The sequence below is a fragment of the Natator depressus genome, chromosome 1 (genome assembly GCF_965152275.1).
Source record: "Natator depressus isolate rNatDep1 chromosome 1, rNatDep2.hap1, whole genome shotgun sequence".
Taxonomy (NCBI): domain Eukaryota; kingdom Metazoa; phylum Chordata; order Testudines; family Cheloniidae; genus Natator; species Natator depressus.
Window position 1 is genome coordinate 109,351,833 of NC_134234.1, and position 13,491 is coordinate 109,365,323.

The 13,491-nt window shown below is 39.0% G+C and overlaps 1 protein-coding gene across 3 annotated transcripts in view; it reads left to right on the forward strand.

Annotated features, from left to right (window-relative positions):
- Positions 1–13,491, forward strand: part of MCF2L (MCF.2 cell line derived transforming sequence like) — a 272,361-nt gene that overhangs the window by 154,648 nt on the left and 104,222 nt on the right. For all 3 annotated transcript variants that reach the window (XM_074964021.1, XM_074964030.1, XM_074964042.1), the window contains exon 3: positions 1,435–1,518. In XM_074964021.1, coding sequence (XP_074820122.1) covers positions 1,435–1,518 — 84 coding nt within the window. The remainder of the gene's footprint in view (positions 1–1,434; positions 1,519–13,491) is intronic.

Here is a 13,491-nt window from a genome sequence, read left to right on the forward strand (position 1 = left end):
CCGTTCAACTCTTCTCTCCTGGCTTAGACATATCAGGAACCAAACATATTTGTGGACCCTGTCACAGTGAGCTTTTAATAACCGCAGGTAGTACTAGACTGGCACTATTCTATTTGATCAGATCTACATTTTAAAATGGATATTATCTATAATATTATTTAGGGATTTTAATTGACAATTCACTGTCACACATTCTCAGTTCTGTCTGTCAGACTCAATCATGTGCTGGCACTAGTATTTCAATGCATATTAATGTGAGGGCAAAATGAAATATAAAAGACCAAGTGGGTGTCAGACACATTTAAAAACAGGTGGATGAAAATGAGAAATGGTGGCACGATGGTCCACAACAAAACAAGAACAATGCAGAGAAATACTTTCCTACAATCACAGGAGCAACAATATTTAATTTTTAGATTACCTGAGAGAATGAGACCACAGCAGGAAGAAAGAAACCACAAATCTAAAACTGGCACAGCCACACTTCCTTGTCTGACAACCATATTTGAAGTTTTAGCTGTGGCAGGAAATTAAAGAATTGGTAAAGCTTGGTTATATTTGTCATTAAGCAAGCTAAAATAGTAGGTATTAAAATCCCATGCTTCCAGGAATAATTTGATCACTGAAGGTATCAGGAAATATATTCTTCCACGTTTACTATAGCTCAGTTAACCCAGGTGCATTACCTGTGGGGAAGGCTCCTTACTCTGAAGTGTGTCTTACCCATCCGATATAAGTGCCAATCATTGCCCTGCTATTTAGACACCGGACACCAGGCTAGATGGACCAATGGTCTGATTTGGTATAGTAAATTTTATGTTCCTATCTTAAAGAATATACATTGTAAAACCTTTTATTATTCTTAAAAATATTCATTCAATTACATTTGGATTTAATGGCTAGTGTAGTGAGTGCAATTCTGAATGTACATGTTGCTTCTTCATGAAAACTTTTAGACATATTGAGAAGTCTGGAGATGCCTGCATAATTTTATCCAACATTCTGACAAGGTTACTCTGTGTACATTACAGCAGGGTTTCAGGGAGAGTTGACTACATATGAATAGCACCATTTTCTGCTTTTAAAAAAATTATCTGAGCAGGTTGTAATGAAATTTGAGTTTGAACTTCAAGTGCAAAATCAGATTTACCTCTATCCCATAGTATAATCACATCAAAAAATATTGGACTCAACAGCCATCCTATCCTCCTTACTCTCAGCAAAACTGTTACTTATAATCATTTGTGAATGTATCAGTCCTGCTCCACATGGAAAACCAAATGATTGCTCTTGCCAGAAGACTGAATGACTTTCTTCAAACATGTGACAGGTGTTTCAAAATTTGAATAGCTCTATGTGTCACTGCTCTAGAACTGAGAGTTTGTGTGGACCGTGATTCTCTGTAAAATGACATAGCATTGTTTTTTGTTTCAGAAGAAATCATGCATCAGGATATCATTCCCCTCTGTGCTGCAGATATTGAAGACCAGTTAAAGAAGCAATTTGCCTATCTGTCAGGTAAAGACTGGAAAGTTCCTACTGTATCGATTGTTCAAATGTGCGGTTTCAACTGTTGTTTCTCTCCATACTTTCACATAGTCACTGAACACTATTATCAGGGCATCCATCATTTTGCGATCTGTATTTAGAATTATTCATAAAGATATGCAATTCTGGAATTTATCAAAAAAAATTGAATATGATTGACACTTGAATTATTTATATCATCTCTAGTAGTGCTAGCTGGTTGGCTTAGTGGGCAACACCACAATGCTCTATAGATCTGTAGATAAGGAGACTCAGGTCTGAGGCTAACCTCAGATAATCACACGTGGGTCAGCAGGAGATGATAAAGTTATAAAAAACTGAAGGAGAACATCAGGATTTAGCCTACTGTATAGGGAACTTTGTGAACTGAGACTTGAAAAACTCTGTATTTGATTAGTCTTAACCCAGTTACTAAAAGAGCTTTTAAAAAAAAAAAACCCCTAAATATATATTAGATTATGTTGCAAACTTACTCACCTAGCGTGGGTCAAGAAACAAGAAAAAATTAGATTTCTTACCCTTTGACATGCAGAGAATGTAATCGTAAGTATACATGTCCCCAACAGATTACACTGAAAAAAATGCCCCATTAGTTTCTCCTTGCCCCACCCAGCTGCTCCCCCAACAGAACTAGACTTCTTCCGCCTTTCTACCCATCTCTCAAACCACCCACACAATGTTGAAAACTAGTGATTCCTTTCCCTCAAAAAAGGCCAATTCATTCCTAATCCCATCCTGTCCCCAAATCTCCCACCTTGTTGTTAGCCAGCCATATGATTCTGCTTTCTCTTTGTCCATGAGGGTTTATTCCTAGACACTGCCTTCCCATCCTCCAACTATAAGAACATAAGAATGGCCGTACTGGGTCAAACCAATGGTTCATCTAGCCCAGTATCCTGTCTTCCAGCAGTGGCCACTGCCAGGTGCTTAAGAGGGAATGAACAGAACATGTTTTGCTGAAGCCACGCCATATCAAGTAAGCCTGACCCCTTACTGAAACCACTGAGCAGGTCTCTACACAGAACTGAAATACAAAAGAGCGATGACAATAGTCAGGACTCTGTTTCTGAGAAACTACTGACAGTGCAGTAAAATCATACCATAAATGTGCCATAATGCTTACTGAAAAACATAATTTCAACTACACATACAAAATGATGGGTCTAAATTAGCTGTTACCACTCAAGAAATAGATCTGGGAGTCGTCATCAGACAGTTCTGTGAAAATATCCACTCAGTGTGCAACGGCAGTCAAAAAAGCAAACACTGTTAGGAAACATTAGGAAAGGGATAAGATAACAAGACAGTAAATATAATGCCACTATATAAATCCATGGTATACCCATACCTTTAATACTGTGTGCAGTTCTGGTCACCCCATCTCAAAAAAAGATATGTTAGAAACCAAAAAGGTACAGAGAAGGGCAGCAAAAATGATTAGGGGTATGGAACAGCTTCCACATGAAAGATTAAAAAGACTGGGATTTTTCAGCAGAGAAGAGACGACTGTTTACGCCTTCTCATAACACAAGAACCAGGGGGTCACTCAATGAAATTAAGAGGCAGCAGGTTTAGAACAAACTAGTGGAAGTACTCCTTCACACAACACACCGTCAATGGAACTTGTTGCCAGGGGATGTTGTGAAGGCCACAACTATAGCGGGATTCAAAAAAGAATTAGATCAGTTCCGGGAGGATGGTCAGGAACACTCCGCCTACCCCATGCTCTGGGTAGCCCTAGCCTCTGATTGCCAGAAGCTGGGAGTGGATGACAGGGGGTGGTTCACTATCTGATTGCCTGTTCTGCTCATTCCCTCTGGGGCACAAGGCATTGGCCCCTGTTGAAAGACAAGGTACTGAGCTAGATGGACCATTGGTCTGACCCAATATGGCCATTCTTACGTTCTTATGCCTATCCCAGTCTCTGTGGGAGTGAAGTTAGATTGGACTGGCAGCGGGTAGATAGACCCTGAGGTCGTTGGAAGGGGAGGTGCAGGCTCAACTGCTCCAGACCCTTCCCCCACTAGCCCAGCGCACATGGAGTTTTTGCCGAGGAGGAAAGGGGGACAGGAGAGGCGAGATTTCTCCATCAGTGCCTGCTTCCCAATGGCCAGATTGTGGGGGAAAGGAAAGCTGATTGGCTCCCCGAGTTTCCCCCATCCCCTTTCTGTACATAAAGCCCTTGTTGGTGTGCAGCAGCCATCTTGCTGGAGTTGCTGCCCTGCCTAATAATGGAGGTATAGTTTGAACTGCAGTTAGCACCTCCTCTCCATTAAAATGAATAAAGTTGTGGCCTTTCTCTGCAGAAACAGAGATGGATATGTTTCATTCTCCTGTGTGTCCTGATCTATGCAGTGCGTTGCTCAGTACAGGAGCATTAAATCTCATTGTGTTCATCGTTGCTCATTAGTTATAATGACTGTTTCCTTTCTATTGTACGGGCTGAACTTGAGGTTTATTTCTTCTGTGATGCTGATCATTTTTTTTAGGCTTTATCTACACTACGCACCTTTTAGCAACCCGGCTCTGCCGCTACAGCCATGCCACTAAAAGTTGTGCAGTGTAGCCGCTGTTTGTGGGCAGGAGAGAGCTCTTCCACTGACCAAAAAACTTCCATCCCCAACGAGCAGCGGTAGCTTTGTTGGCAGGAGAGTGATCCTGCCAACAAAGCGCTGTTCACACCGGCGCTTTTCGTCACCAAAACTTTTGTCTTTCGGGGGGGTGGTTTTTTTTTTTTTAAACACCTCTGAATGACAAAAGTTTTGTCGTTCATTTGCCAGCGTAGAGAAAGCCTTAATGTCTGGGGAAAAATAAGCGGAGGTATTTTGTCTTAAAGTAAAGACGTACTCGATATTGGAGGGGCAGGTTGGAAGTGAAGGACCCTCTGGTATTTAATGTAAAATTCTCTTGTCACATGTGAGGTCTGTGATGCTCCAAGGGCTTGTCCTACACTTAAAACTAAACTACAGTGTCACCGCTGCGCCATTGTGGTGGTGCTGCTGTAGCACTTCAGCATAGACCATACCTACGCTGATGGGAGAGGTTCTCCCATTGCTGTAGTTAGTCCATCTCCCCGAGGGGCAGTAGCTCGGACTATAGACGAATTCTTCCATCAGCTTAGTGCTGTCTGTGCGGGGACTTAGGTCTTCTTAATAATACTACTCCGGGTGTGGATTTTTCATACCCCTTAGCAGCATAGTTAGGGCCCTACCAAATTCATGGTCCATTTTGGTCAATTTCACGGACATAAGATTTTAAAAATTAATAATTTCATGATTTCAGCTATTTAAATCTGAAATTTCATGGTAGTGTAATTGTAGGGGTTATGACCCATAAAGGAGTTGTGGGAGGGCCACAAGGTTATTGTGGGGGTAGTTGTGGTACTGCCACCCTTACCTCTTTGCTGCTGCTGGAGGCGGTACTGCCTTCAGAGCTGGGATCTCTGCTCTGAAGGCAGCCCCACCAGCAGCAGCACCCAAGTAAGGGTGGCATGGTATGGTATTACCACCCTTATTTCTTCACTGCCGCTGGCAGGGCGCTGCCTTCAGATCCGGGTGCCCGGCCAACAGCCACTGCTCTCCAGCCGCCCAGCTCTGAAGGCAGCACAGAAGTAAGGGTGACGATACCACGACTCCCCTAAAATAACCTTGTGACCCCCCCCCTGCAACTCCCTTTTGGGTCAGGACCCCCAATTTGAGAAATGCTGGTCTCCCCCTGTGAAATCTGTACAGTATTGGGTAAAAGCACACACAAGACCAGATTTCACAGGGGGAGACCAGATTTCACTGTCTGTGACACGTTCTTCATGGCCGTGAATTTGGTAGGGTCCTAAACATATTTATGCCGACCTAATTTTCGAGTGTAGACCCAGCCTAAGTTTCTGTTTCCTAACTAGGGGCAAAAAAAAATGCTCGTGATCATGTTATGTAAGAAACAGTCTTACTAGATAACTGCAAGAAGGATTTACTACTTTTTTCCAACTGCCATGAGTTAAACCTATTATGAATAGAATAGATGCAATCCAATTGAATGCAATTTAAGATTCCTTAGCGCCCTCCCCTCCCCCCCCCAAGATTACTTTTCACACAGCCACAAGCATCTTCAGCACTCATTATGTCCACGGTGCAGTGGAGCTGAATAAGAGCAGCCATTTCTCATTCCAGTTTATTGAATTTGTACTTAACCCCTCGATCTGTTATGAGTAGATGTTGTTTTTGTTTTAAAAGCTAGTGCAGCTGTTTAATGATGGGTTGTGAGCATTATTTACCTTTTTTATTGCAGTTTATCCTTCTAGTGCAATTTGACTTTTTAATGCATTGTGTCTATTTTTGCACTCCACATTTATCCTAGTGTTCATATTAGTGTGCTAATAGTTAACTTTCAGTGCTTTCCGATACAGTGTTGCTATGGGTTCTGGGAACACAAGAGCACTGTTTAATATTCTGTCACTGACGTTATGTAACAGCTTACTCACACCTGCATTGTGACTTTGCTGCTATGCTGTTTAGGATATTTATTTTTGTCTTGGGAGTGCTGGGATTTTTTTTAATACTTGTTTGATCTTGTAATATAAAATAAATTACAACTGAGGAAAGTTATATAGATTTAAGAATATTTTTATTAAATAATTTCCCTTTAAGAGCTTTTAGGCTCTTATTTATTATTTATTGCCTTATTTATTTATTTATTGCCTTAGGTAGATACACTTAAAATGTAGCAAAAAAAGCAGTGCTGCATATAGTTGAATATGCAGTATTTTCTCTAATAAAATATATTATTTATTTAGCTCTGTGAAATACTTGTCCAAATGTAGGACTGTAACAGGAAGTCACTGAACCTCAGCACAAAGCCTTATCCACCCCTTCTGAGTAGAGACCACGGCCTTTTCCAAACCTCCTCTTGTGATCGTGGATACCTCTGGATCAGTTAACTCTGTTGCCTCTTTTTCCCTTAAGGGTAACAATTCTTTCATTTCCTGGGGTGGGCAGACAGCATTTCTCTCCCTATGTCAATAGCCCCAGCCAAGTTATACTTGAAATTAAACAAAATACTTTGTATTTAAGAAATAGAGAAATGAAATAGTAAAACTAAGAGAAGCTTTTAAACGTAACCCTATTTAGTCACAAGCTTTGAAAAATCATACTAGTACAGAGTGAGTTTAAAGACTGTAGCTGTTGCTCTTAGTATGCAGACATTCGTTCCACCTAATCTATGAGTAGCAGTCCGTCCAAACTCCAGTTTAGCTCCAGACGGGTCCAAGTGATCCATTTATGTAGCAAGTTCATGCCCACATCCTCCTTCCCCACAATTAAAATGTTGTTCCTTGACATGTCCCTTTATTTTTCCGTTTACTCATTGTTCTCTCTACAGAAGAACTTTTCTTGTTTTGGAAAGCATGTAACATTTTCATTAGAATGTTCAGACATTCGGCCAGCTGTTCCTCTCAGACATCAGTTTGAATAACTCACTCCCTATAGCGGTATTTTTCTTTTACTTCACTGTCTCTTCTATTTTACTTGGTATTTTACTCTATTTTTTTATCTTTGTTACTCTTTGATACACAATCTTCTAATTTCCTTCTGTGCTTCAAAGAGTTCTCTCGAGCCTTTGTTACCTTTTCCAAGGACATTCTCTCCCTCTGTGGGTGCTAAACACCTTGCTAGGGCTTTGTTCACTAGGGCTTTGTTCATTAGCACTTCATGTTATTTTCTCACTCAGATACTTGCTCAGATTTTTTTTTCTCCCCTGAGTGAGAAGCTGCCATATTTCCTTTATATTCACACTTAAACTTCCTGCAGTTGTTTATGCACAGGTACGTTATAATAGAATATAGATGAGTAAGAATAGACAGACAAGTGTATCTTATCAAAATATTATCTGCACAAATTAATTGTCACAAGCACCTTGAATATCATAAAACATGATAAAATACAAATGACTTCTGGCCACCACAAATAGTGAACCACTCATTCCAGCTGCCTTTTCTATGTCTCGTTCTCCGGTACAACATATAATGTCAAACAAAATGTAGATTAGATAATAATGGTAAGAGATTCACTATCTCCTTTAACATAACTGTTTTATAATACACACTTACACCTTTGTTTGTAATTCCCATATTACCTGCCTTTTCTGATAATTATGAATACTTATTGCAATTACAACTTGAAAATTCACCAGCAGAAATTGTAATAAAAGATATTACTTCCCCACCTTGTCCCGCTAATATCCTGGGACCAACACAGCTACAACAACACTGAGCAGATCTCACCGGTTGGGGATTCCCTTACCATGGTGGAGTCCTGAGCAGATGTACAGCTATGCCACCCCCATTGCAGCCCCAGGATAAGGAGGGGGTGTAAAACTCTGCTGTGCTCTGGCAGTTCTTGGCTGGTGGACAGTCCCTCGTGGGGCCCTATCCAGCCAGCATAAATTAGTCCTCATAGAACTGGCCACCAGATCAGCAACTGGCTCCTTTGCCCCAACTAGCTGAAGACAGAAGGTGCACTGTAGAGAACCTGTGCCCTTATTTTCATGTTCTTTGTAGTCTCTTATGACTCCCCTGAACAGAAGGAAAAGGTGCTTTACAAATTAAAGGAAATGACCCCAAACTACTTATTAAGCCTCTACCTGGTGGGAGGCATAACTGATTTATAGCTGTAGGGTTCTCTACATTTGATTCTCTTTGATTTTGTTCTTCTTTTGTCTGTTAAAGTAGACAAAACCCCCATTGAACGTGTAGCCGTGTTGAACCTGTTTTATAGTATATGCTTTCAACAAAATAAAAAATATAGTATGTTAAACCCTCAGCAAAAGAGAGACTAGAAACTACATGTGTGCAGACTAGCCAGAGCAAGCTTAAATTTTGGAATTTTGTGCTTTGATTTAACAGTTTTAATATTGTATTAATGCTAGTGCTTTGTATTAAATTAATCTTGTTTTCGAGGGGGGAACAGAATGAATCTAAAACTTAGAGGTCATCTTGGATATCTTACAGCTTCTGGTGGTTTTCAGAAACCAGACAGGTGTATAAGTTATTAAGATGAAATTTTGATGAGCAAAGTCAGGAATTAAACAAATCTATCGATAGATAGATAGATATAGTATACCAGGTTCTCAGGTGGCGTAAATTGGTATAATTCCTTTGACCAAAATGGAGCTGAAATGCCCAAACTGAGGATCTTAATCAATATGTTGTGGGGCGGGAGGAGGGGGAGGTTAAATCCACATTGTCAGTGGGACAGCTGTTACCACTTTCCTTGCATTGTTCCAGCTGCAGATTAGAGTTTTAAAATTTTAAAATAAAAAGTTAAAGTACTAAACTTACTTTTGGTGCCATACCCAATTTTTTTAAATGGATTATTTGGCCAAAAAGCATTAGATTTCAAATACATTCACAAATTTGGCTAAATTCTAATCCAGTATAGTTTGTAACTACAGATACTTTTGAATCCCTTTGGATTAAATGCAACCTAAGAAGAAACACCAATATGTGTAAAACTTCTTTCTTGTTCCAAAACAAATGTTTCAACATGTTTTTCTTCTCTGATCTTTTTGCTGTATAAGGAAAGCAATATAGTGAATAAGAATAATGAAGATTTTAATCAACTCATACAGTTAAAATTGTTCACGAGTATGTTAAGTACTTCTGTTAATAAGTCAATTTTTTTCATTATAGAAAATGGAAATTCCAAATCAGGAGGAGGCTTATTTCCAAACACTAGGTCTTCAGGCTTGCATTGACTTAGGAGTTAATTACATGAGTCCCAAGTGCTTGATTCTTCCATTCCTCTGTATGGAGTGATGCCAATACAGCCAAATTAGGGCTTTAAACTACTGCTCTAGATTTGGGCCGCTTAAGCATGCTAATATTTTTGGGTTTTGTCTACTTATATCAATCAATGGAAAGACACTATCCATTTTTTGAAAATCTGAATATCAGTTACAACTTCCCACCATGGATTTAGATCTGTGGAGCCCTGTCCTTACTCCTTTTAACTAATATCATTTGCTTTCTAATTACCCCCTTGCCATATCATGTCCATTACCCTTCCTGACCAAAAGGACTGGAAAAAGTGCTTTTGAGAATCCATCAGTACCATCCCTTACTCAAGTGGAATGGTCACTACTGAACGTTGCACAGCTGCCCTCCATCTTTCTCCTGTCATTTCACCAAAAAATCTGAGAAATCTTCGCTATTCCCAAACACTTCTAGCCCTAAGAAGAAGAATCTGTGTGCAGCTTATCTGTTTGGGGGCTTTTTTCTTTCTGTAAAATGATTTTTGATGCTAGCCTATGCTGCTCGTCTGCTATGACTGAATCGACGAGTGTATTAATCAACAATTTAAGCAGAGAATTCTTCTTTACTTGAAGTCTTTTATTCATTTTACTGGAGTGCAAGTAATTCCGTCACTTTGTGATTTCACGTTAGCACCATACTGAGATGAAAATGTTATTAATCATTTCTTGTTTGAGATTGTACATCAGATAATTGATGGCAACACGCTTGGATACCATTGTATAAGAACCTGAATAGAGCAGAGCGTCATGAAGTCTTAGTTTGCTATGTCTATATCCACCCTACAAGTCCTTCTGTAACCACGCTTCTCCCATGACATTTGCAAACCCTCATCCTCCTTTCATGAAGTGTTACATTACAGAAAATAAAATAAAAGTAGAACTTCAGTATGTGTAGAAAACACCACCACTTTGTCACCCATATGTTGTCTGTTTGGATTTTAAATTTTTCAAGGAAAGGACCTTGTCTTTACACTTATCTGAAAGGTGCTCAGCATGATTTTCGGTAGTATATCAACAATGAGAGAGACTGGGATTTTCAAATGAGTCCAAAGGAATTAGGCACCAAACTCCCATTGGATTTGGGTGTTTAGCTCTTGTGGCCTCTGTTAAAATTCCCTGCCCTGGTGTACCGTAGTTCTCTAGTGAAACAGTTATCTATTTATTTTTATTTAAATAATTAAAACATGCCTATACAAAGCTCATGGTGCTTTTGTGCATAATTAATATTAAAACTTAACTCCCCAGTATTATTAAAATGGTCAAACAGGAACTCTGCCTGACAGCCACCTACAAAAAAAAAATCCTTTCTACCCCTTTGTTGCTGCAGGAAATATAACCTCAATTTTCTCTAAAAAACCTATCAGATGTTGTATGCAGCCGGCCTAGAAGATTATCAAATTCAAGCCACTTCAGACTGAGGAGGAAGAGCAGGGTCCCGAGTCCCAGAGCCCTCGCAGAGAACGCTCTGCCGGCAGACCCCTCTCTTTTAAAACAAGAGGGATCCGACTCAAGCACCACAGCTGGCTGCAGCTGGGTCAGTGTGTCACAAAGAGAGAGGCTGTCCCTCAGATAGGCAGGTCCAGGCAGGCTCGATTAGCAATTGAGGAATTGGTTCCCATTAAAAATTGTTAATAGTTGAAAGAAGAGGAGTACTTGTGGCACCTTAGAGACTAACCAATTTATTTGAGCATAAGCTTTCGTGAGCTACAGCTCACTTCATCGGATGTATAGCTTATGAAAGCTTATGCTCAAATAAATTGGTTAGTCTCTAAGGTGCCACAAGTACTCCTTTTCTTTTTGCGAATACAGACTAGCACAGCTGCTCCTCTGAAACCTGTTAATAGTTGAGAAATCTAGGACTTTCAGGCTTATAAATGGAAGGGGGACAAATGTATTCTTATCTTTTTGACATTTTGCTTTTATCCTTCATACACATCAGAAATGAAAAAAATCTCACAAGTCAGCTGCCTGAAAATGTGAGGCTACTTCTACAGAATATTCCTCTGTTGTTTTTTCCCAGTCTGTTAATCCCTTGGGAAACTGTTGTAACATCTCATAGATTTTAGGGAGTTACACTGGCATAAAACTGGAGTTATGCAGCAGTGAATCAGGCCCCAAAGATCTAAATTGTAACTAGCTTCAATAGAATGCGCTGTTTTTTATGAATCAAGATTGTTCATGAGAGTAATAACTCTTGCAGATTCAAATCCCAGTGTTGGGAGTTACCTATAGGTAAATTGAAAAGGTCCGGGAAATGTTATCTGCCTTTCCTTCATATACATAAGATCATGATGTTCTGTACTCACCTAACCTAAATAGGAGTTGGTTCATGAGGATGCTTTCAGGCACGTGCAATTAACAAAATATTCATAAACACAAGTTAAGACTTATTAAAAGGTAGATGAATTTATGCCTCATTCATAAGCAGCTTCGCACAAAGAATCAAGATTTATGGAACATCAACATTTAAAAAAAAAAACAGATTACCCCAGAAAAATATATGGCGTACAAATAATAATTAGTACTTCAAGTCAAATGACTCCAAAATTGTTTCCTGCAGGAGGGCCCTGAAGCAGAATATCATTTAATCACATGCCTAGCTTTAAGCATGTGGTGATGTGTTGCTAGATAAATATTAGTGTTACAGTAAACTGATAGTTTTAAACTTTAAAACATATATTGCAACCACATTACTCTTTTTTTATGTTTGTTGTTTGCTTGTTTGCTTATGTTCCAGGTTTCTGGCTTTCTGATTTGTAGAAATTAATTGAGGCAAAGCAAACAGCCAAGAGGAATACAACAGGCTATTTATAGTGGATATCTGTTTAAAACTGCTACATTTCAGACTTTGGAAAGAAGACCCTCCTATAGTGAAAAAATATACTCTAGAGAAACCCAAACACTTACAGAGTTTAGGATTCTCTGAGATGTAGAAATAAAAATTATTTTGAATAGGAAGAATATTTTTACTAAAACTAATAGAGGAAAATATTTGCTCACTGGGAAGGGAAAAAGGAAAAGAGATTAAGATCATCAAAACTGACCTTGACTTATGTTTGTTTTGAATATTTATATGGTTAAAATTAACTTTCATATGCTAATGCTTGGCTGTGTCATAAAGGGTATGCTGCGAAGCCATGCTATTTGCACAGTAGTTATCATTTTTCCTCTTGGAATGCATCCTGGATGATTCATTTTTAATACAATTTACATTCAGGAGTTTTACAGAGATATCACGGTGTTGCATGAAAGTAAGCTGACCATAGTAACACAAAGTAATCAGAGTAACACACAGAGTAGTGATATATATGCTTTACTGATTACGGATGTTTTGGAGCGAAAAGTTTATTTTTTATCAAAATAACTCTATGAATGTAGATATTTCTTTCTGAGTTAGTCAGGTGCACGTAAATTGTTTCTTGTATAATCCTAAATTTACAGCCATGTTATAATTGTTGTTGTTATTATTGTTTATATTAATAATGTTTAGAAATAATATTATAGCTAATTTATTCACAGTTGTCAGCTGTGAGGTTGAGACAGAATTTCCCCAGGATATTGGCAGGGACCTTATTGATTGTTTTGTTCTCTACTCCTTTTGTAGCATTGAGCAGGGATAATCTTTTAGGATTAGGTGGGTCTGTCCCACACTTAACTTTGTGCAGTTGCAGGGGGTTAGAGAGCCTTGGCCCTTCTTTTATATATTAATTAATCATATTTGTAACTGCATATAGTGACATTTAAAAATACTTATCTATAAAACCTGTGGGAAATACATTTTAAACTATTTCACTTCCCCTTTTCTTAATTTAGATTCTTTGTAGTACTGGACAAATCACAAAAGGTTCAAATAAACACTCAGAAGCTCAGATGTTTAATTATGCTTTATCTCTTCCACCTCGGTCTGCAGAATTGGACAGGAAATCTCACCAGAAACAGACTCTTGTTGTTCTGCCACTTCTTCCAGACAAGAGTGGAAACTGGAAGTGTAGAAGCCTTGCAAAAATAAAACGCGGCAGGGGGAATTACATGAGCATTTTCAACCCTGTGAAAGGTTTGGCTCAGCTCTGAGTGAAGGTTCCGACTGACTTTAGTTTGGGTGGTTTTGTTTTGAATTGATAGGTTTTATTTTAAATAATTTGT